Raw genomic sequence first — 22,576 nt, forward strand, 5'->3', positions numbered from 1 at the left:
GAGGTTCCACGTCCCAAGTAGCCCCTTGGGCAGCATAACTTAATGTACTGGGTCTTATCCTCACTTGACTCGAAAGCTTAAGCTCCAGGTCATTGGTAGTTCATGACTAGGGTTTTTACCTGTCCAAGATCGTTCCCATTCCTATCCTTGTGGGATTGGGGGATCGTTAACTGGTAGCTTGTGTCTAGACAATGATCAGGATACACTGAAAGTAGATAAGTATGTTGTTTAGCAGTCTGAGACTCGGGATACACTTAAAGCAGATATGTTTACAGTTCTTTGTTCTTGTTTACTATAAATGATGATAAAGAAAACAACCATAAGTGCAGAATTGGCCGCTTCAAGCTTCCTTCCTTGTTGAAGGTGCCCATTTTCAAGTTTCAACCTTTCTTTTTTATTGTTATGGACGGGATACAAAGCCCAGAAAAAGCAAAAGAAGAAAAACAACCTCAGAAACGACTTACAAAGCCTGAATTCAACTGTACCACAAAAATCCTTCTGCAAGCACTCTGACATGAAACTTGGAGGCTTGTAATAAATCTCATAGCCTAATTCTACACCCTTAGCAGGCATTATGTCTGCATGGATATTAGCTTCTATGTATGCTTGGGAGATTCACTTACCTTTGATGACTTTGAAAATGAGGCCATGGTAAAGCAAGATTTTTGGGCTTAGGGCTGTTCTTCTATAGTTGCCAGCTTCTTTTTTAGCTCCTAAATGTATTTACTGCAGCCCTTTTAAGCACTTGTTCCCTGGATATAGTAATTTAATACAAAGAGCGGTGAGAATGCGTCTTGAAGTTCCAAAGAAACATAGTTATGAAACTTGTTTAGGTCCATGACTCCATTCAAGCTTAGGTTATATTTTAATTGAGTCAATTTAAACTAGCATTGTTTCAAGGGTTTTTTTTTTAAAATATATATATAAAACAACAGATGTTTTGAATGATTTTTTTTTTTTTTGATATTCACGAGTAAACCCGTGCCGAGTTTGATTAATTCTCACATAATTCAATATAAAATTCAGTCTGGAGCAAATCTCAGACGGGGCATAATAATATGGAAGATTGCAAAACAAACAACAAATTAGAAAACGTATAATAAATAATTGTGAATCCTAACTCCTAAGCAACAATCCACTATTCCTAAAACAAATTTGAACCCCTAAGCTCGGTTTCTCTGGTGCTGATGGTGCCTGCATCCATCTAAAATCTAGCCTTTGGATCGATCGGAAAGTACTGAAATCATGATCTCCATGACTACTTGTACTCCTTTTCCAATTAATTTTGAAGTGAACCATGGACTTCACTCGAATAAATAAATAAAATTTGGGATTCCTACTAAGCAACTTGATCGACACAAGGTCTTATAATGGAGCTCTTGTATGGATGTACATTAAAACACAAGAGCTATTATAAGATGTGAACAAAGACTCACCATTTCATAATTTCCAAGCTTTAAAATATTGCACAGATGTTTTCAAGGTACCTTCAGCTCCAGCGAAACCCAAACCCTAAAATCAACAGAGTCGTCTTGTCCCTGGTTGGCACCATGAAAATAAAGAACTCTTAAGAGCTTTTGAAAGGGTAATGCAAGGTTACAGGATATTTTTCTTCTATCTCCATTGAACTGGCAAAAGGGGACGACAAGGAGGGGAGAGAATTGCTCTTGTGGTATTTAAGAAAGATCCTTCCTTTGACCATGGCTAAGTGCAAGCCACATATTATAATGAGCAGTTTGATATGTGAATAAAAAGATGACAAAACCTTAACTTGTGATCAGGAATTGAAGAGGGTGATAGGAGGACTTGATTTAGTTTTTATATGGGACTTGATTGACTTGCAATTTTCCACAATTAAATAAATCCCACAGGTTGGTGACTGTGTAGGCAACAATGCTTCTAAAATATTTCGTTTAAGGTTTATGCAATGTTTTTAACAAGCTTAAATTTTTCATAATAGTCTTTGGTTAAATTGAATATTAAAGCTCAAATACTAAGTTGAATTTAGCGGTGTCCACGGCAAAATAATGATGAGTTTCAAATGAGCTGTTATTTCATTTTCTATTGAGTATAAAATTGATATTTTATTTTTTTTATAGTTAATTATTGCTTTATTTATTATTAATTTTTTATTTCTGATCATATTATTAATTAAATTAATCGACAAGCCAAATAATCAGATCCCAAATCTTTCTCTCTTCTTCTAAAAGACAAGTATCACCTGAGCGTTTTTTTTACATTATAAAAATATATGCGGCCCGCGGTGTAACGCCACCATCCATGTACGTTTTTGGACTAATTATCATGCATATGCGTCTTTAGCTTACCCTGTAGGCTGTACTCTGATCATATGATATGTGAACTAATCAAGATTTTTGTTTACAGGTTCGATCTAAAGCTTCACACAGCTGGTGTTCTTGCTGCTACCTTTGGTATGGCTAACCTTCTAGCTAGCTCGTCCCTTTGGTGGAATTGCTTCTGACGTAGCAGCAAGACACTTTGGTATGAGAGGTAGATTTTGGGCTCTCTTGATCTTACAAGCACTCGGAGGAGTTTTCTGTATTTGGCTTGGTCATCCTAATTCACTCTCCTTCGCTATCGTGACAGTGATTCTCTTCTCCATTGGAGCTCAAGCTTCTTGTGGAGCAGCATTCGGTATCATTCCCTTCGTTTCTCGACGATCATTGGGCATTATACAAGGTCTAACCGATGCAGGTGGAAATTTTGGTTCTGGGTTGACACAACTACTATTCTTTTCAAGCTGAAGATTGTCCACAGCAGCTGGTCTATATATCCTGGATGGGTGATATGATTTGTGGGTGCACTCTTCCTGTGACTTTGGTTTACTTCCACAATGAGGTGGCATGTTCTTTCCAGCATCAAAAGACGTAGTGAAATCGACTGAAGAATCCTATTATGCAACAGAGTGGAATGAGGAGGAGAAGCAGAAGGGCATGCACCAGCAAAGCCTCAAGTTTGCCATTGTCTGTTGGTATTCTTTTTGTTTTTTTCGACCCTCTGTAGACTAGATTTCAATCATTAGATGGAAACTAAGTTAAAGGTATCCATTCTAGGGATTCTGAAATTCTGATATTTAGGCTTTATTCTGGTGTCTTTAAGCACCATCATTTCTTATCTACAAAGTTATTTCTGTCTCCTGAAGCTTTGAAATTAAATGTACTCGCAAGCAGCTACGCTTAACCAAGAATGATGTGGAAATGGCATTACAAGTGAGGAATTTAAGCTAGTATCATGTTGTGGAGATGTTCAATCATTTCCAGTATTTATGGAGGAGTTTACTTTGCTCTAGTTTCAAAAGCAGTAAGCTGGAAGTCAAGGTAACCCAATATTGAATTTGAACCTTTTACTATAGAAGAAGGGTAAGGCAGTGTAGGAAAAAAACTGGAACCATAGTGGCAAGACCACCATAATTTGACAGAAATTAATCTCTTAGATTTCTAGCTAGAACATTTCTTATGTTAAAATTATGCACTTAACATCTTAAAAATAATCTTTATACTCCAAAGACTAAGGATGCTATTCTCCGATCTACTTGCTGCCGGAAATATGTTTATCAACGAAAGAGATCAGCACTCAAATCCACGATCGAAGTGCTATAACCTCCAAAGTTACATAAAGTTTTCTCTTGATATTTGCACTCGATAGAAAAACGACATCCATGGGTATATATTGGCTGGCTCATGTATAGACATGGAGCGACGCCATTTTCCAACGGTTGCAACTCAAAACTAAAGGTCGCATCTATTTCTCATAAAGATTCATTATCTTCGTTCTCACATAACCATTAACCCTAACCAGCAAAGTTCATGTTGTATGGTACCCATAAAACGCATCCATTGCTAGCTTAACTAAGCGTGTACTATGATCACTTCAAAACTCAAACTCAAGCAAAAAAGAACATATTCACTACCTCAAAACTCATGATGTTTGTGAGATGTTTGCTAGGAAATAAATAAAAATAGCGGTCACGGATTGGTTGAAGCACATAACATGCTTGTACAAAATTCCAGTATAGGCCTGAAAAACAAATGTAGCAGATTTCTTCCATCACTAACATCTAAGAAGAGATCTTTGTCGTTCAGGAAGAACAAAAACAGTAAATCACTCCATAAAGTTATCACTGCAGCAGAAATCCAGAAAAACCGTATTGAATCCTATTTACTTTCTAGAACTAATACAGATAGGGTGCTGTTGATACATGGAATCAGTTAGATTTGGGAAATTAATTATAAATTAAGCCTTGCAGACAATATTTTAGCTGAAAAAGAAAAGGAGTTCATTACAATGTTGGCATAAAACATAAATGAAAAATAAAAGGTCTAAAGCCACAGCTAGAATAAAATCTTTATTCCCACTTGTCTGAATTTATTTGATTTAATAATTGAAGTATCAATTCAGGCCACCAATAAGAGGTCCTTTCCCTTCCAACCCCTAGATGACAATGATAATAAACCCCATCAAATTGCAAACCTCCACTAGCAACAACCCATAGGCACAATCCTAAAAGAATCACCTAATTATTCTTGTAGCCATTAGACTCCAGAAAATGGAACTAGAAACCCCATTGAATCACTTATCTTGGATCAACAACAACTTTCAGCAATCTAAGAAGCATTTCTTGTTCTAGATTTCAAGGCACCTAATACTTCACCAAGAATTCATGTTCTGTATTACCAGACAGAACCAAGAAAACAAATACCATCATTCTACCCATCAAAGTTATAAAAACCTCTCCAAGCACTCAACATTAACTCCAGTGTCCCCCTTCTGGAGGTTCTTTATGATAGCCATAACTATTATAATTAGCTTCAAACATCGAAGACAAGTAGTGGTCCTTATCTCAATTTAGAAACCATTATAGCAGAGACCTTCCTCCATAAAGTTTAACATAAATGGCTCAAATGATTCAACCAAATACAGAGGGAAAACCCCCCCTCGTCTATCTAAATGATGATGTGCATGTATGAGAAGAAACAACCACCCAATAAAAGCCTCCATGGCCATATCTTTAATGGGTTTATTTCATTTTCTCGTAACTGTAAGACACTACTTGTCAACTACCTTCAAAAAACTACAATGTCTTGTAACTATAAAGCCAAAGAGCATGTCATGACGGCAGCATATACTTATAACAACAACCAATAAGTACAGCCATTAGAGTTGAATATTAAATATTGGGAAGGAGTTAGCTTGTTTGTTTGAAATACTTACTCTTGGAGAAGGAGGCAAATGATATAGTGCGCGCTGCCAGCTCCACCTCCAAATTGAGATACAAAAAGGCTTACTTGGGTGCTGTGTCTCTAGTAACTGAGACAACTGAAAAGTTCTTGCATTTATGTCAATCCAATTTCGCATATCAGCCCTTGATGTTGCAACTAATTTCACAATTGCCACTTTTCTTTTTAACCAAAATTATGTATTTTTAGTGATTACTATTCCTATAACCAGTGTTTATTTAATCAGTAAAATATAATATAAATACAAATATAAATATAATTGATTGAATAAACTCACACCCTAAAAAAATATTAAGCAAGGCCAAATATATCATAACTATTATTTAAAAATAAATATTTTTTTATTTTTAAAAAATAAAGTTTGTTTGTATAAAATAAGAAAAATTATAGATAAATTATAATAATATCTTAAGAATCAAATACAAACAAAATAATTTTAAAAAAACTTCTGTTAAAAAAAATACTACAAAACTCATGATTTAAGTCATGAGACTGAAATAAATTTATAAAAAATAAATTGAAGATAATTACAAAGTTAATCTTTAAAAAAACAATGTAAAACAATAAAGTCGCAAAAAAATGAGCAAAAAAAAAATGTTGAACAGCATTAACTTTCCAAACCCTTAACCAAGAAGTACAAACATAAAAAATATAAAGCGTAATCTCTAAAAAATTAAATATTGAAAGATGAAACCGAAAAAAAAAATTCAAATACACAAAAACAATATAAAAAATGTAATTAAAATATTAAGGATCAAAATTGAAATAAAAGATAAACAAGAGGGTAAACAAAAGCTTTCAATTGGAGGGTTAAATTGAATTGAAAAATAACTATAACAAAAGAAAAAAACAAATCAAATAAATGAGCGTTCAATTAGAAAAAATAAAACAACATAAATTTTTATTGAATGATAAAATTAAAAATCAATAAAACTTAAACAAAAAAAAACAAGGAAAAAAAATAAAAACCAAAAGAATAAGGACAAAACAAATATATGAGAAATTATAGTTGAAGCACTAAATTGAAATTAGAAAAAACTTTTATAAAATAAATAAGAATGATAATAAGAAATAAGAAGAATGAGAATTGAAATTGAAATATAAAAAACAAATAGGATAATCATGCACTTTTTCTGGCAAGAGAGATAAAAAAAAATTAACCACCGACAACAATCCAACCATCACACATTGTTACACGCCACATCAAAAGGAATAGGATATGACGGTGTCTCTAAAGACACAATGAAAAGTTAGGTTAGGCCACTAAGTGACGTTACACTCGCTATCCAAATGGCACAAAAGCCACGCACTCGTTGATGTATGACAAGCACTCACCAACATCTTTTCTAAATAAAAATTAAAAATCCAATGTAAAAATACTAAAACACCTAGGAAATTACAATAACAAAAACATGTAAAATGAAAAAAACACCTCTAAAAAATACCTTATTTTTTTTTGTCCTTTTTAAGGCGTAAATACATATATTTATAGTATACCAAGAAATGAAAAACTAAAAAAATCATTGGTAAAAAACTATATATTTTTTAACCCTGGGATGAAGTAGTATTTTTTTTATACAAAAAAAATTGAAGAACACTAGCATACCTCTAACCATTTTTTAATAATCAATAGACTAATGAAAAAGATCTTATTACCCACCCTCAAGGTTCCTATTTTCTCCACCCAATGATAAAATAATAAATTTACTATAATAATTTATAGTAATAGTGCTATAGTGGAAAACTTAAACCATATATATCTTGTTAATTATTGAAAAATGGCACATGATACCAAACACATGCATTAATGAGAAACTAAAAAAAATAAACCCATCAATAATGCAAATGTGATTATTAATTAATTATTATTAATATATACTAAAATCACTTGTGACTGGTTTTTTTCATTTTGATCTTAAAAGATTTTGAAATTTTTTTTTAATTTTTAATTTTTTTTTTCAATTACATCCTTTAACATTGGGTTTATTGACTATTGGACATTATAATTTATTTTTATTTTTTTTAATGGGGTCATTATGGTCTCATGATTTGGCTTGTGATTTTTCAGGTTAGTTAGGTTGACTTAGATTTTTTTATCTTTTTTATTTCAATAATTTTTTTTTTAATTTCATCCTTTAATATTAGATTGATTGAGAATTGAACTTTATAATCTGTTTTAATTTTATTTCTATAAAGCTTATCTCGACTTCCTGGCTTAGGTTAACTCAGATTATTTTTTTTGTCATTTTTTAGTTGATTTTTTTTTAATTTCATCCTTAATATTGGGTTAATTGGGATTGAGGCCTTATAATTTATTTTATTTTTAATTTATGAGGTTATTTCAACCCCATGACTTGAGTCACAGGTTTGGTCAGTTGACTCGAGTTAATTTGAGTGGGTTTTTATATCTTTTTTTATTGATTTTCTTTTTAATTTCATCTTTCTGCATTGATTTAATTGAAAATTGAGTTTTATAATTTGTTTTGATTTGATTTATATGGAATTATCTCAGTCTCACGATTCAGATTTAGCAGGTTAATTAACTTGAGTTGACTCGGCTTATTTTTTTAGTCAAATTTTATTTTTAATTTTATCCTTCAATACTGGGTTGATTGAGAATTAGGTTTAATATTTTTATTTTTATTATTTGTTTTCTATAAGATTATTAGGGTCTCATGACTTAGATAAAAGATTTAACAGGTTAACTCGAGTTAATCCGGGTCAATCTAATATATTATTGTTTTAATATTTTAAAAAATATGTTCATCTTAATTTATTTATTTTTATAGTAAACTATATTTTTATCAGTTTTTTGAGTTGTTTTTGAAAGTACTAAGTCATCTAGGTTGCGTCAAATAAATCTTCATATAATTTAATTTTTTTTATGCTAAAAATACATTAATAATATCTAGATATTTTTTTTATCTTAAATTTTTTTTGACCCAACAAGTAGCTATCATCTAATAATTAACTATAAAACTAGCTATTACTTAAACGATTAGGACTGCCAAAACCCTCTAAATCACATATCTTCTGTTTAATTTTGGTTCAATAAATTCATCTTGAATTAGCATGCACTAGTAAGAATATTTTCTTAGCATTTAAGATGAATTCGCCATGTGCTAGCCTACTTGTAACTCTTAGCGCGTTAAATTCCCTTAAAAGAACAATATTGCTATATATATAACAGAATTAATTCAGCAGATTATACACTGTGAAATTTAAAAAAAAAAATGCGTATATTATATACATATACAATAATAAAGTCGTGAAGAACTATACAAATCCGAACCTTTTCAATTATGAGCTTTCCTGTTCCCACTTCACCCAACAGACAGCAAGCTCTTACATGCTGACTTTAATGTTTGGTGAAGCATATCAATTTAACTACGAACAACTACAAGCATTGGATATTGAATGATTTCACAAGTCCCATGGTTAATAAGATTGGCCATAATTAAATTCTTGAGGTAAAAAAAAACTAATGTATTCCATTTTAGTCCCCATAGTTTTCAAAAACTTATTTTAGTTCCTGTGGTTTACTTTTATTTATAAATTGGGTCTTATTTAGAATTTTCTCCGTTTTTATGATGAAAAACTTGACAATTAGTTTTCTGAATGATCACTATTATTCATTTAATGTTTGAACCTAATTCAGTGGTCCAATCAGAAGCCCCCACCTGGATCCCAAGGGGAAGTGGATCTAAGGTTGACTTCTGATAGTACACCACTCATGTGGAATCTGCCGTGTCCTGGACCTGCAGGGTCCCCAAAAAATTAGTTTTTTTTTTTTAAAAAAAAAAAAAATTATTCTCAAGGTAAATCAAGTTCATCTCCAGTTTTGGCATTCTAATGGTCATGAGCAGAGTCAAAGAGAGATTTTAAATTATGCAATTAACCACAAAAGAGGAGCTCAATTAACTGGTGTAAATCACTCTTCTAATTTGGACATGGTAAATAAAATGTTACTGCTAATTGTAATTCGACAAAATTCATGAAATACGATGACTTTGGAGAAGCAATAGTGAGAATCACGTGGCTTGGAATCAATGCTGATCACGTCTTGAAAGCACCACCAGCAAAGTTGATGACCCATTTCTTGAATAAATCATGTTGTTGTATCTACTATTGAAAGCTTTATAATCGATGAATGCCATCATTATTGGTGTGTTTTGTACATTAATCCATTTTGGAAGAACTTTTTTTATATATATAATAATAATCAAGATATTATTTATAAAACCAGTTTATTATTAAATTTATAATAAATTAAAATTCAAAACATTAATGAATATATACAAAAAAATAAACATTGACAACCTTTTAAATAAATAATATTTCACTTATTAAAATATTATCAGGTTTTCTAATTAAATTATTGCCCGTGTTCCGAACCTTTAACCAAAGTATAAAACGGTAAAATACGCGTGTATTATACTGTTCTTAAGATGCATGGACACATGCATACATTAATCCATATCAAATATACCCTAGGATTGTCATTAAGTACTGTTTTCCTTAATGACTATTGCTGGAGGTGATGAGAAGGTGCAAACCCCAATCTTTTATCTAAGGAAGGTTAGGGTTTATTGTTATCCAAGAAGTGTGTTGGGTAAAAATAGTGTCTATTGATTTCTATTGTTGAAGAAAGGAAAAAAAGTTTTGTGTAGTTTATTTATGAAGCTTTCTTAGCGCGCACATATTGTATAAGGCGACTAAACCTACTTAAGCAGTCAAATTTATTGCTTGCATGATCTATACTTAATTTCCCAAATGAATGTGATCAACGAAAATATCAAAGTTAGATATGGAGATTAAAAGGTAGAGATTTCAAAAAGAAAAAAGAATAAATTCACGGGTATCATCACCTCTTCCGGCAGTGAAACAGAAGAGGTGCACCCACCGTAGTAATTAATTCACCTCCCACCACACTCTCAAAAGCACTGCCATGCCATGCTAGCAATGAGCTGTGCCATGTCTGATTTCTTCAGCAGCTGATCACGAGCCTATTTAAGGCCCTTCTCCCTTCTTCTCTTAGGTCTCCCATAAAACCCCCTTCTGGTTTAACCTCTCTAGCAAAGGCACAAACAAAGCATCAAAACCCTATAAATGAGAAGTACTAGCACTGCCACCATGTTTTACATACTGTTCATCTATTTCCTGTTGTCGTCTAATTCTCTGGGGATCACCATGGCCGGACGTGACATCCCCAAGCTCCCCTCTAGCGTTCCGAGCACCATGGTGACGGTGCCTCTGGTTTCACAAGGTGAAGATTATGTCAAAATGAAGCCTCTTTTGAATCGCAAGCGACCTTTCTTCGGTGGGCGTGATGTGAAGGGTTGCTTGCCAAAAGGTTATAGGCACTCATCGGCTCCGAGCAGATTTGTGAACAATCTGCCTCTTGTCTTGTGCTCTAAGTTGAAGCCTTGATTGTGTACGTACGTGGTGCAATTGTTGAAGAATGCTTAAGGTATAATATTAGTCATCTGCATGTAATTAGTTAGTTCGTTTAAACATGGTTTGTGTGCTTATTACTTGTAAGCTATGGACCAAGAGGACATGCATGGGATATGTCCATGATGAATTTTGGGGGAATTAATGATTTACGTTTGTTCTTTGTGTGTATGTTCCATTGATAAATTTTGTTTTTGTTTTTTCTTACTGTCACTTTCTCTAGAAATTACTTAAATATATATGGCTTGTGTCTGAATATACGAAAGCAGCAGAATGATGTAGCATGAATTCACCAAAATTATGTTTCATTTCAGCTGTATCTCGAAAGAGAAAACAAAAGAGAACGAATCGGAAAAACAAATATGTAATTGATGGAGGGATTAAATTATAAACAGATTTTAAAGCACAGGGACTGAACAAATAGTTTTTGAAATAACGAGGACTATTATATTAGTTTTATTATACTGCACGGACTAAATTATTATTAACTCAAATATTTACCAACCATAATAAAATGTTCGTCAGTCTTTTGGAAACCATGTGACAACATTCACATCTTACCGGTTAATATTTTAAAATTCAACTCAGTTCAGCGGCTGATCTGTGGTCAGGATTAAAAAAACTAAATCGGGTTTAAAAAAACTACGAGGAAGATTGACCCGGTGCGAACCGGCCAGCCAAGAAAAAACTCGGTTGCGCTGCTGTTGCTGAAAACTGGGCTTGCATCAGACCGTTCTTATCCTCCGTTCACGGTTCACCTGCCTCCTCCGTCTATTGAGGTCATTTGGGCTTGCATTTGCATCCCTACTCCAACTTGGACTTGCCTTTACTAAAATCGATGGGCTTCTCCTGGGAATTCCAAAATTAAAAAAAGAAATAAGACCCATCAATGTTTTGCTGTGATTGTGAGGACAATCGGACCTGCATGGTGATTTTCATTTTTTAGTGCCTGAGATTTTTTATATTTTGGCTCCTTAATGTCTTTGTTTTTTAATTTGGTCATTTAGTGTTGTTTTTTTGTGAGATTGGTCATGGTGATTTGTTTTTTTGCTGACGTATGGTGGCCTTGCATTGATAGGGGAATATTCCATCACTCGGCTTGGGAAGATAAGATTCAATTTTATTTATTTAAAAAAATTAGGATTTTTTTCCAGTCACTGAACTTTTTTTTCTTCTAATTTAAATTGATTTTATTTTAAATTGGGTTGTTATAATGTCAAAAAAAAAATATGATGTTCGGTTAACGCCCAATTTAAAAAAATAAAACAAAATTATGTTTATATAAAATAATTATAAGTTGAGGCACCAACATTAAAGGAATAACCATAATGGATTAAGGTAAACAAGTAGGTTAAACTGATCATGTAAAGATGTTCATCGCACTTGAGCACGCATGCGGCAGACTTATGTTGAGGGAACATAATCTTCCATGGTTATGTTGGATTTATCTTCGGAATGATATTTTTTAATTAGCTTATTTGAGATCGTGTTTTAAATTGTGTTTTTTAAAATTTGAAATTGTTTTTTTTTTATTTTGATATATTGATATAAAAAATATTTTAATATATTTTTAAATAAAAAAACATAACTTCTACAACATTCTAAACACACCCGCTTAATCTAAAAAGACAGATAAAAAGAAGAAGAAGAAGAGAGATAAAGAATATATGTGCCCTTGAGTTTTACCACCCACGTTATAACCGTAACATCATTTCATTAAAAAAAAAAATTGAAGCTTATCAAGAAACTGTGAAGTGTCAAATGAGAACATGCCACGTCTTTGTCCATTCGTGAGAGCTTTTCCTCGGCCGAAAAAGAGGGGTCTATTTTTTTCCTCTTCCAATCCAATCAGGTCTAGTCCAGTAAAGTTTGGCACGTAGTGAGATCTTGCACTCCAACTAGATCGAACCTCGTTGGTGACCCACACGGCTTTGGGCCGACGGGTCAAAAGGAAATATTTTAAGCAATCATGCCGAAATGGTATTCTATTTCCAAAATCATTGAAAGAAACAGTAGTAAAACATAAGCAAAATCATCATCAAATACATATGATTCACTGCAAACAACATAAATTCGACAATAAAAACTTGATTTATTATAAACAACAGAAGTTGATAACAAACACCTAATTTGCTGTGGATAATATAATTCGATACCAGACACCTAATTCTCTGTGAACCACGTAAGTTTAGAATGGCCTGTTTTAAAATGTAGTTGTGGTTTTTTTAAAATTTTTTTTGTATCAAAATACATTAAAATGATGTTTTTTTTTTTAAAAAAATTATTTTTTTTAGAATATCAAAATAATCTAAAACACATAATTTTTTTTTAAAAATTTAAAAATACAAATACAACCATGTTCCAAATACTAATAAAAATTTATTGGAATGGAGCACGGATAAATTAACGATTATTTTCCTCCCTCTCACTTTTTTTCTAAATAAAAAAATATTGCTTTTATTACAATTATTCTTGACTGCCTCTAATCATTCAAGGGCATGGATGAATGGGACACCCTTTATTTCAAACAAGATTTTGGACTCTACAAGTGTTGCCTTGGCAATATCAAACCATCATCACAATCAAATCTCAGAAAAGAAAGAAAAAGAAAAAAACAAAAAAGAAACCCAAATCCAAAAAAGAGATAAAGCAAAGATGCCAACCAGACCGGAGCAACCGGTCATATCCTAAGCCCCCCCCGGTTTGGCCGTTTATATTCCTGTCTTCAAGTTATTAAAATCCTTAATTAAGTCTTTTTATCCATTTTTTTTTCTTTTATTATCTTGGGACCTTGGTGTTTTCTAATAAAAAAACTCTAAAAAAGAATTAGATAGAAAAAAATTAAATTATTTCTTAAAAATTATATAAAACACTATTTAAGTATAAACTTTACATCGTCTTAATGGGTGTTTTTGATATTATAATAAATTATGAATTAAAATTTTAAATATAATTTTTTTTTAAAAATGTTAATTTATTAAATACTTTTTAAATTATAATTGAAACTATATATTAGTACCATTTTATCACACTACTAAACCTACCCTAAATTGAATTAATTATTATATGGTGAATTAAATCTTAAGTTTATGTCATTATTAAACACACTGACACCCTTCTGACACTCTCCAACTTCACTCCTTCCCTCTCTTCTCTCTAAGGAGTAAGGCTTAAGTCTTAAGGCAGGTCTCCCATTCACATTTAGATCCAGGTTTGTCTCTTTTACGTTCTTCTCTTCTCTATCCATTGAAGTTTGTGTGATTAACATGGGTTCTACTCTACTTGCTTACTGACTGAGGGTAGAAAGTAGAAGAAGACTACTTCAAGCAGCTACCTTCCTTTCTGTTTCTTGGGTACTCCACTGGCCTACTCTTCACAGTTGTTAGGTTAAGTTAAGCTGCAAAGTTTTCATTTCTTTTTTAATTTTCAGACTTTTATTTCCATTTTCTTATCTTGGCTACAAAACAGACTACCAATACTAGGTACAACAAGTTTATCAAGTTTGAGACACAAGATACTATTTGACAAGTTACTAAAGGAAGTATGTGTGTGTGGGTTTGCCTTCCTTTTGCTCTCTGCCTCTTTTTTTTTCTTTTTTAATTATTATTGTATCAAAATGAGGTTGATTTTTGGTCTGATTGGTGGTTTCTTCGTTTAGTTCACCATTTGGGTTTTTGGGGTCTCTTCTTCTTCTTTTGCCATTTTGCTGTCATTCTGTTCTATGAACATAACCTATATGAAAAAAAGAGGGTTGCTTTTTGATAATCTTTTTATTTATTCCTATAAGGCTTGTTTCAAATGTAATCTGATAATGGGATCTTTATACAGTTGAAAAGTGCTGCCTTGCTGCTTATCATTGTGCTACATTATTTTTTATTTTCTTCTTAAGGAAAAAGCTTCCAAGCAAGATGGGCGATGGGGTTTCTATTTGTTTTTGTTATTGTTTCATTTCAGAAGTACCTGGGGATCATATTGTTATCTCACTTGATTGGAGGCCTTTGATTTAACAATTCCCAAATGTTAAGAAAATTTACTTGCCTTTTCCTTTTCTACAGTTTCTCCTATACTTGCCTGTCAATGTTCAGTGCATAACCATGGCATGTTGGAATCTGAATCCACAATTTACTAATTGATGCTTGAAACTTTCGATTTCTTGAATTGCTGATGTAGGACCTTTTTTTCTGACATGAAGATGTGGAGTTGTCGAAAACTGTGATTAGCAGTATGCACAGATGCTATTTTGTTTGCGTGAAAGCGTAGACATTTTCTGATATTTCGTGTTTCGAAAAAAGTGGGATTAGGAAATGGAAGAGATACAATCTCAATCGGATAATTACAGATCTTCTTCGTCTTCAGCAAGTAGTCCTGCAAGTAGGGTGCCATCAAGTAACTTCTTCTACTTGCGGAAGCCTGGTTCAGTTAGACAACCTATCTCATTTGAGGATTCACCTGAGTGGGAGGATACCGATATTGATGTTAGGGTGGAGGAAGGAGGTGACTCTATCAATGTTGCTATTACACCAGCATCCCCATCTTTGTCAAAGCTTAATAGTGGGTCATTGCCATCCCCACCATTACCAGAGCGTGCAGTTGTTGCAAGAAAAATTGCAGGGGCTTCTGTTGTTTGGAAAGACTTGACTGTTACAATCAAAGGGAAAAGGAAGTACTCAGACAAAGTTGTCAAGAGCTCAAGTGGTTATGCATTGCCTGGGACAATGACAGTCATCATGGGCCCTGCAAAATCTGGGAAATCCACGTTGCTAAGGGCTATTGCAGGTTAGTTAGATGCCATTCATTTTTATCACCAAGTTGAAACATTTGCTTTGAAATTGTCTCCATGGACGGATGCTTGAAACTAAAGAAGTGAATTTCAACACTGCAGGGAGATTGCATCATTCAGCTAGAATGTATGGTGAGATTTTTGTCAATGGTGCAAAATCACGCATGCGTTATGGCACATATGTAAGTTATAAGTATATTCTCTTGCTATTAGATAGTTATTTCTCTGGCAATTTAATTTTTTTTCATTGGTTTTCCTCTCAACTCAGCCATCTTGATACTCATCCTTCTATGATTTGTTTCATCTTGTTCTTTAAATATGCAAGATAGATTCTCTGCCGCAGCTTTGATAATCTTCTTTCTATGATTAATATCTTCTTGCTATTTTAATATGTAAGATCAAAAGGTTCTTGGCCAATCTCCCTTTAATTTATTTATCATCAATTTCTTAGTACATTACTTTGTCTCAAGGAGCTGAGTGATATAGTTATATATATGTTTTGGTATTACAGTATTATCCTATTTGTAATAAATGGTTCTGTTGGCAAGGCTGTTTTGTTATCCATGCAATTAGATTTTGTCTTATTAATTCTGTAACCATCATAAAACTGTCACCAGAATTGTTGGCTGAATTTTCTCTTGTCATCACTGAGCCAAATGCTGTACTAAGAATCACTATATTAAATGACCAGTATGGTTTGTTGATTGTCACATTTCCTGCCATTCCTTTTTTAATTTTCTGCTCTCCTTTCATATCCATTTCTGTACAATTTTTAGATCATTTTTTATGGTTGGTATGCTAAAATACAACCAAGTTATCATAAGGAATGCATTATTAAGTTTGGCTGTTGCACAATCTGGTTGCTTATGAGTCTCTTTTGAGAGATAGAGCACATACTTTCTGTACTTTACTTGCTCACCCAAAATCTAGCCTCATATCCGGCCTATCCAGGTGATAAAATTCAAACACATCATCATTGTCTTCTTAGAGACTGTTATGTTGATAACTTTCATTCATGTCAGTTAATTGTCAAAGAGGATAAAAAAAGGGAAAAAAAAAGTAGTCTACACTCTATATTAGGATCAAGGCCCTAATCACAACCATTTTTTCTTACAATAGGTTTCTGCTCACTGTTTTGCATAGAATATATTACATGTATGCATGAGTGCACAAGTGTGTTTCTGTGAACTCAATGGAGTTATGATGGTCTCTAACAGGCATATGATGTTGTTACTGTTTTTTTTTTTTATTTTTTTATTTTTTTTATCAAAATCTACCTATGGGTAGTCATTCTCATAATGTTTAGTGTTTTGCCTTTTGATGGTCCTTGGTGTCAACTTTAGCTTACATCATAATTTGGAATATATAGAATTTTTCCCTCGAACCAAGGTTGGACACTTAAATTTTTTCACATCCTTTTCATAACTGATCAAGTTCTGTAACTGATAATGAAGAAATTTATCTTCAAACAGAAATTTAAAGTTGCAATTCCATGATGGAACTATGAAGAAATTTGATGGAACTAAAAGCTGTTATCTGATACCAAGGAAATTTATCTACAAACAGAAAGTTAAAGTTGCAATTCCATGATGGAACTAAAACTTGTTATCTGTAGTAAAGTTGGGGCATTTGACGTTGAGTTATCTTCCAATTTGTAGGGTTTTGTTGAGAGGGAAACTACTCTGATAGGATCTCTCACTGTCAGAGAATACTTGTACTACTCCGCACTGCTTCAACTTCCTGGCTTCTTCTGCCAGAAAAAGAGTGTGGTAGAGGATGCCATCCATGCCATGTCTTTGAGTGATTACGCAAACAAACTGATTGGAGGACATTGTTATTTTAAGGGCCTTCCAAGTGGTGAGCGAAGGCGTATAAGCATTGCTCGGGAGCTTGTGATGAGGCCACACGTATTATTTATAGATGAACCTCTCTATCATCTTGACAGGTTATTGCATATTTCTCCATCCAACCCCATTTAGGTTTTCAACGCTCTTATTATTTTCTTACATTCATCCTGCTTAGTGTGCTACGGGCTTATTGCACTGTTGACGTGAAGCACTCAATCAGGGGTAGGAACAAGCATCTTAGGTTTTTTTTCTCTGAAAGAACCTATATTAGATGCTGTTAGACCACTTTATGTATGTGGGTGAATGAGAGCATCTTAAAATGTAATACTAACTCTCCAAAAAATAAGAACTGGAGGACCAAAGTTCTTGAAATGATGGAGGAAATGTGGCTGCATCATCAAAGAAAGTTTAACTAACTTCATATGAATTTTGGTATAAAAAAGTTATTTGCCATTTTATGTGGGATCCAACATTATTAATGGCCTAACTTTTTCCATACCTGTATTTGGGTCATGGCTCTGCATGCTCTTAATGATTTATGTCTTTCTTCCTGTGAGTATTGATTGATTGCCATGCTCTATCTAATTTCATGACTTTGCCTCTTTCAGTGTCTCTACCCTTCTGATGATGGTTACATTAAAGAAACTTGCTAGCACTGGGTGCACTCTAATCTTTACCATTTACCAGAGCAGCACAGAAGTGTTTGGTCTCTTTGATCGGATCTGCCTGCTTTCAAATGGAAATACCTTATTTTTTGGAGAAACATTGGCCTGCTTGCAAGTAAGGGATGCTGGGAACTTTGTTTCGTTTTCTAATAAAGAACATAATGTTGAAATTAGTGAGACCCATGTCATTTGGCCATTTTATTGTTTAGTATCAAATGTATTCAACCAAGTACTGTGGTATTTATTTTGTGCATCATTTGGTTGCCATAAAATGTGGTATCAAAATAACTTATGCACAAAACTCCAAGAATTTTTTCTTTCTTGGAATTAAAGATTGTGTTATATTGATATTGACTGACATATTTACTTTGATGAAGCACTTCTCGAATGCTGGATTTCCTTGCCCAATTATGCAAAGTCCTTCTGATCACTTCTTACGTGCAATAAACACGGATTTTGACAGGATCATCGCAATGTGCAAAAATTGGCAGGTACTTGAGTAATTATTGTTGTTTTAGTGATTTTTAATTCTGATGGCACCAAAAAGATGCTCTTAAAACAAAGAAACAGTGAGACTGATGGTTGCAGTTGTAACACTCATATTGAGGCTGTTGTTTGAAGTTGTAACACTCATAATGCTAATTATTTCAACCTGAGGTTGAACAAATTGCTGTAGAAGTGTCAACTTCTGTGCACTTAATATTGGGGCTGATGTTTTAAGTTGTGACACTCATATTGCTTATTTTCAGCCTGAGGTTGAATGAAATGCTGTACAACTGTTGACTTCTGCGTTCTTATTATTATCATGTCGATTTAGGACACTTTTATTTAGTACTCATTTTGACATTTGCTAGACATGGAATTATTGTCACAGGATGACCATGGAGATTTTTCATCAGTGAACATGGACACTGCTGTTGCCATACGTACCCTAGAAGCAACCTATAAATCATCAGCTGATGCTGCTGCAGTTGAAACCATGATATTGAAACTCACTGAAAGGGTATTGTCATTATCTCCTTGTATCACACCATGTTTATTGGTTGCCTATATACTCTGCCTTCACTGTAAGTAATTGTTGATTGTCATGTGACACCAAGAGAGACTTGTATGAATCTTGTGAGTTCCTACTTTTATAGGTTGTGGATAATGAATGAATCCATCTTTTTTATTTATTTCTTTCTTCTTCTTCCTGCTTGGATTGCTGTGTCAATGCCATGACAGCCTGGATAAATTTTTCTGGATTAATCCTGTGACACTTTAGTTCTGACTTTAGGATTTAGATCGAATGGTAAAGGGAGCTGGTGTATGCTGGATTTAAGTCAATTTTACCAGCCATATATGTGAAAAAAGTCCTCAATTGTTTTTATGATTTTGGAGCATGTGACCCACAGAGGGTGACACAGAAATAATCAAGCTTATCCAGGTATCATTTGGTAAAGAAGAGGGCAGCTCGCTGTTAATTTAGGTGTAGAAATGCAGGCTATGCAGCCATGCAGATGTGCTTGCTCGTTTGTAGATACCCCCCATGGGCATGTGTGCGAGTGTGTCCATGTGTACATGATTGTGTCTGCATGCAAATACAAGTTTCATTGTAGTAGTGGATTTTTATTCCATAATTATTATTTTTATCCCAAGTAAATTTTTAATTTGAGAAATTCCTTCAACTCTTGTAATACCCACTCTACACTTCCATCCAATCATCTGCCCCTTCTTTTCATTGAAGCACAAACTCCCATTTTTGCATTCAATAATAAACTGCAATGAAAGCATTGCTTTTTTATAGCTTTCACCAAATCTCGTCATATGTGATTCAACCCTGCAGGAAGGTCCACTTCTTAAAAGCAAGGGAAAAGCTGGCATTGCTACAAGGGTTGCTGTTTTGACTTGGAGATCTTTGCTAGTTATGTCAAGGGAATGGAAATACTACTGGCTTCGCCTTATTCTGTATATGCTCCTTACTCTCTGTATTGGTACAGTATTCTCAGGCTTGAGGCATTCTTTGTCTTCAGTTGTGGTGAGTTCCTTAAAACAAGATCATTATTGCATCTGAATTTGCACCCTCAAGTACCCAAAGGAAGAACATGATAACTATGAGATTTTTAGGACCTGGTCATATATGTATTTTATATCAAGTTTTCGTAATCAAACACATGATTCGAGTAAAGACAGGTCTGGGTTGGACATGCTCATCATACTGTCTGATTCATTATGGAAGCAGCTATTACTTTGACTATTCCTCTAACTAACCCCAGTGCATTGGATCCTTCCTCGTCTGGGAAAAAAAATAAATCATTTTGATATTCAGCAGGTGAAGGTTACTTCTGCTATCACTTGGACTTCCTAGGACATAGTTCAGATGTGTAACTTAAAAGGATTTTCCTTGAATATTTTATTCTTTGAAATGCCTGATTGGCATGGGATGCATGTTATTTCCATCTATCATTCATTTGGCCAGTGGTAAATGTTCATCTTTTAGATTGATAACAATTTCTTGTTCATCGCTGCTTCTTGACCTTGTTTTTCATTGTTTTTGTCTTCATTCATGCATATGCACTATTTCTCTTGCTCTGATACATCCGGATTTCTTATGTCCACTCCCATTTTGCAGACAAGGGTTGCAGCTATATTTGTATTTGTCTCATTTACTTCACTTCTAAGCATAGCGGGTGTACCTGCGCTGTTGAAGGAAATTAAGGTATTCTGCTGCTATTTTGTTAGGTGTTAATATGTAAAATTTGTTGTTATATGGTTACATATGATATAAAAAAATAAGATTTGGCTTGAGAATAAATGGCACTCGTTTTTTAATTGATCTCATGTAGAGTTCTGTGGATCAGGAAGTTGCCTTTGATATCCTGATTGAACCAAAGACAATAAAACATTATTTATTAAGTTCATTGATTATGCATTATATGAACTAGGTAGAAAATAGATAAACTAAAAAGTTTAAAACTCATCTGTGTATCATAGAAAGTCCAATATGGGAAAATTATATTACAATGTAATCTCTTTCTTCTTTTTAATCATTATTTGATTGCCCATGGTTCATCTTTCTCATACTTGATTTGGTCAACCGGTTTGCCTGTTTTGCAGATATTTGCATGTGAAGAATCAAATAGGCATTCAGGAGCACTTGTCTTTTTACTTGGGCAACTTATATCCAGCATACCATTCCTCTTTCTCATCTCCATTTCATCAAGTCTTGTCTTCTATTTCCTCATAGGCTTGCAAGATGGATTTAGCTTGTTGATGTACTTTGTTTTGAATTTCTTCGCGTGCCTCTTAGTAAATGAAGGATTAATGCTGCTTATCACTTCCCTTTGGCAACATGTTTTCTGGAGTGTATTAACAATGGTGTTCATACATGTGAGTTTCATTATCAGTACTTTATGTTATTATCTTTGGATTGTTAAATATGTTCATGTTACACACAGGCACTTACAACTACTTTTGCTGTTGGTGTTAAACTGTAACTCTCTCTCATTTAGCTTGGGATATTCTAGTGTAGATAGTTCTATTGTATTTGAGTACTAAAGCTAATTGCAAAAATAAAAATAAAAATCCATCACAAATGTTCACTCAGAGCATTTTGTATGGTGTTTGATGACCTTTCTGATGCATATATGCAAGTTATTACCCCATTGGACATAAACATTCTAAACAGATCACTAAGTTGCAGTGAGTACTGATGTATATGCATATTTATATTGATTTATGAGTTGGCATTTCTTAATGTGATTGTTTATATGCATGCCATTCAGGTTGTAATGATGCTTTCTGCGGGGTATTTTAGAATTCGAAGTGCCTTGCCAGGACCAGTGTGGACATATCCAGTATCCTACATTGCTTTTCACACGTATTCTATTCAGGCAAGTTTGCTTGTAATTGCACTTTGCTGTATCCTTCATACGAGTAGCTGTGTTTCTTTATTGACATTATGATTAACACATTTGCTATGCTCAATCAATTCAATACAAAAACCCTGACTATCAGACACATTCAAACTTTCCCTTTTCCCTTTTAATATTTATTTGTTGGAAGCGGTTGAAATAAGATCATATGTCTGAAAGGATCTTAGATGCCTCAATGGTCTTGATGTTGCAGGGGCTTTTGGAGAACGAGTACCTGAGAACTTCATTTGCTGTCGGGCAAGTAAGGACCATTTCAGGATTGCAGGCCCTCCGCAGTGCATATGACATCTCTCCTGATAGTAATTCCAAATGGGAGAATTTGTTGGTGTTGTTTCTCATGGCAATTGGCTATCGCATTCTTGTGTTTGTTGTACTGCATTTTTGTGTAGGGAAACATGTATCCATACTAAAGTGTTGCCGGTGTAATCGGGATACAGACAATCCTAGATGAATGGTACTGCCACTTTTGTGCAACTAATCTGTTTTTGTCTCCTTATTTCAGTTTTACTGTTAGAAACAAAAGAACGAATTCAGTTAAAGAAAGAAAGCATTGGTCACAATAATGTCTACCCCCGTAAGTTTCTCAGATCCTTCTATTTGCCAGGATAGCCTCTTATTAAGCGTTTCATGCCTCGTTAAGATAGTTTATTCTTCTTTT

The 22,576-nt window shown here is 33.7% G+C and overlaps 1 protein-coding gene, 1 long non-coding RNA gene and 1 pseudogene across 6 annotated transcripts; 2 read left to right on the top strand and 1 right to left on the bottom strand.

Annotated features, from left to right (window-relative positions):
- Positions 1–201: 201 nt before the first annotated feature.
- LOC118038795 (uncharacterized) lies at positions 202–5,322 on the bottom strand. Its single transcript, XR_012169535.1, has 2 exons — positions 5,233–5,322; positions 202–752 (listed from the first exon to the last, which is right to left on the bottom strand). It is a non-coding gene; the product is annotated as an uncharacterized lncRNA (long non-coding RNA).
- LOC118038733 (high affinity nitrate transporter 2.4-like) lies at positions 2,351–3,182 on the top strand (annotated as a pseudogene).
- Positions 5,323–13,772: 8,450 nt separating the features above from the next.
- Positions 13,773–22,481, top strand: LOC118038793 (ABC transporter G family member 3). Of its 5 annotated transcripts, none has more exons than XM_035045213.2 (13): positions 13,824–13,923; positions 14,016–14,065; positions 14,883–15,488; positions 15,595–15,674; positions 17,151–17,437; positions 17,948–18,119; positions 18,382–18,495; positions 18,879–19,007; positions 19,830–20,021; positions 20,616–20,702; positions 21,101–21,373; positions 21,769–21,876; positions 22,112–22,481. In XM_035045213.2, the coding sequence occupies exons 3-13, from the start codon at positions 15,017–15,019 to the stop codon at positions 22,367–22,369; spliced, it is 2,172 nt and encodes a 723-aa protein (XP_034901104.1). In that variant the 5' UTR covers positions 13,824–13,923; positions 14,016–14,065; positions 14,883–15,016; the 3' UTR covers positions 22,370–22,481. The 5 variants fall into 5 exon arrangements, with proteins under 5 accessions (XP_034901103.1, XP_034901104.1, XP_073264515.1 ...); XM_073408414.1 differs by having other exon boundaries at positions 13,835–13,923; positions 14,181–15,488; XM_035045212.2 differs by lacking the exon at positions 14,016–14,065 and having other exon boundaries at positions 13,773–13,923.
- The last annotated feature ends 95 nt before the right edge of the window (positions 22,482–22,576 follow it).

Source organism: Populus alba, chromosome 4 (genome assembly GCF_005239225.2).
Source record: "Populus alba chromosome 4, ASM523922v2, whole genome shotgun sequence".
Lineage (NCBI taxonomy): Eukaryota > Viridiplantae > Streptophyta > Magnoliopsida > Malpighiales > Salicaceae > Populus > Populus alba.

Excerpts from the sequence above, each read along its gene's own strand:
- LOC118038793 (XM_035045212.2), top strand. The coding sequence starts at position 15,017 with ATGGAAGAGATACAATCTCAATCGGATAATTACAGATCTTCTTCGTCT. Across the intron at positions 15,489-15,594 it reads GTTGCTAAGGGCTATTGCAG|GGAGATTGCATCATTCAGCT; the intron begins GTTAGTTAGATG and ends TCAACACTGCAG. Across the intron at positions 21,877-22,111 it reads TTCACACGTATTCTATTCAG|GGGCTTTTGGAGAACGAGTA; the intron begins GCAAGTTTGCTT and ends TTGATGTTGCAG.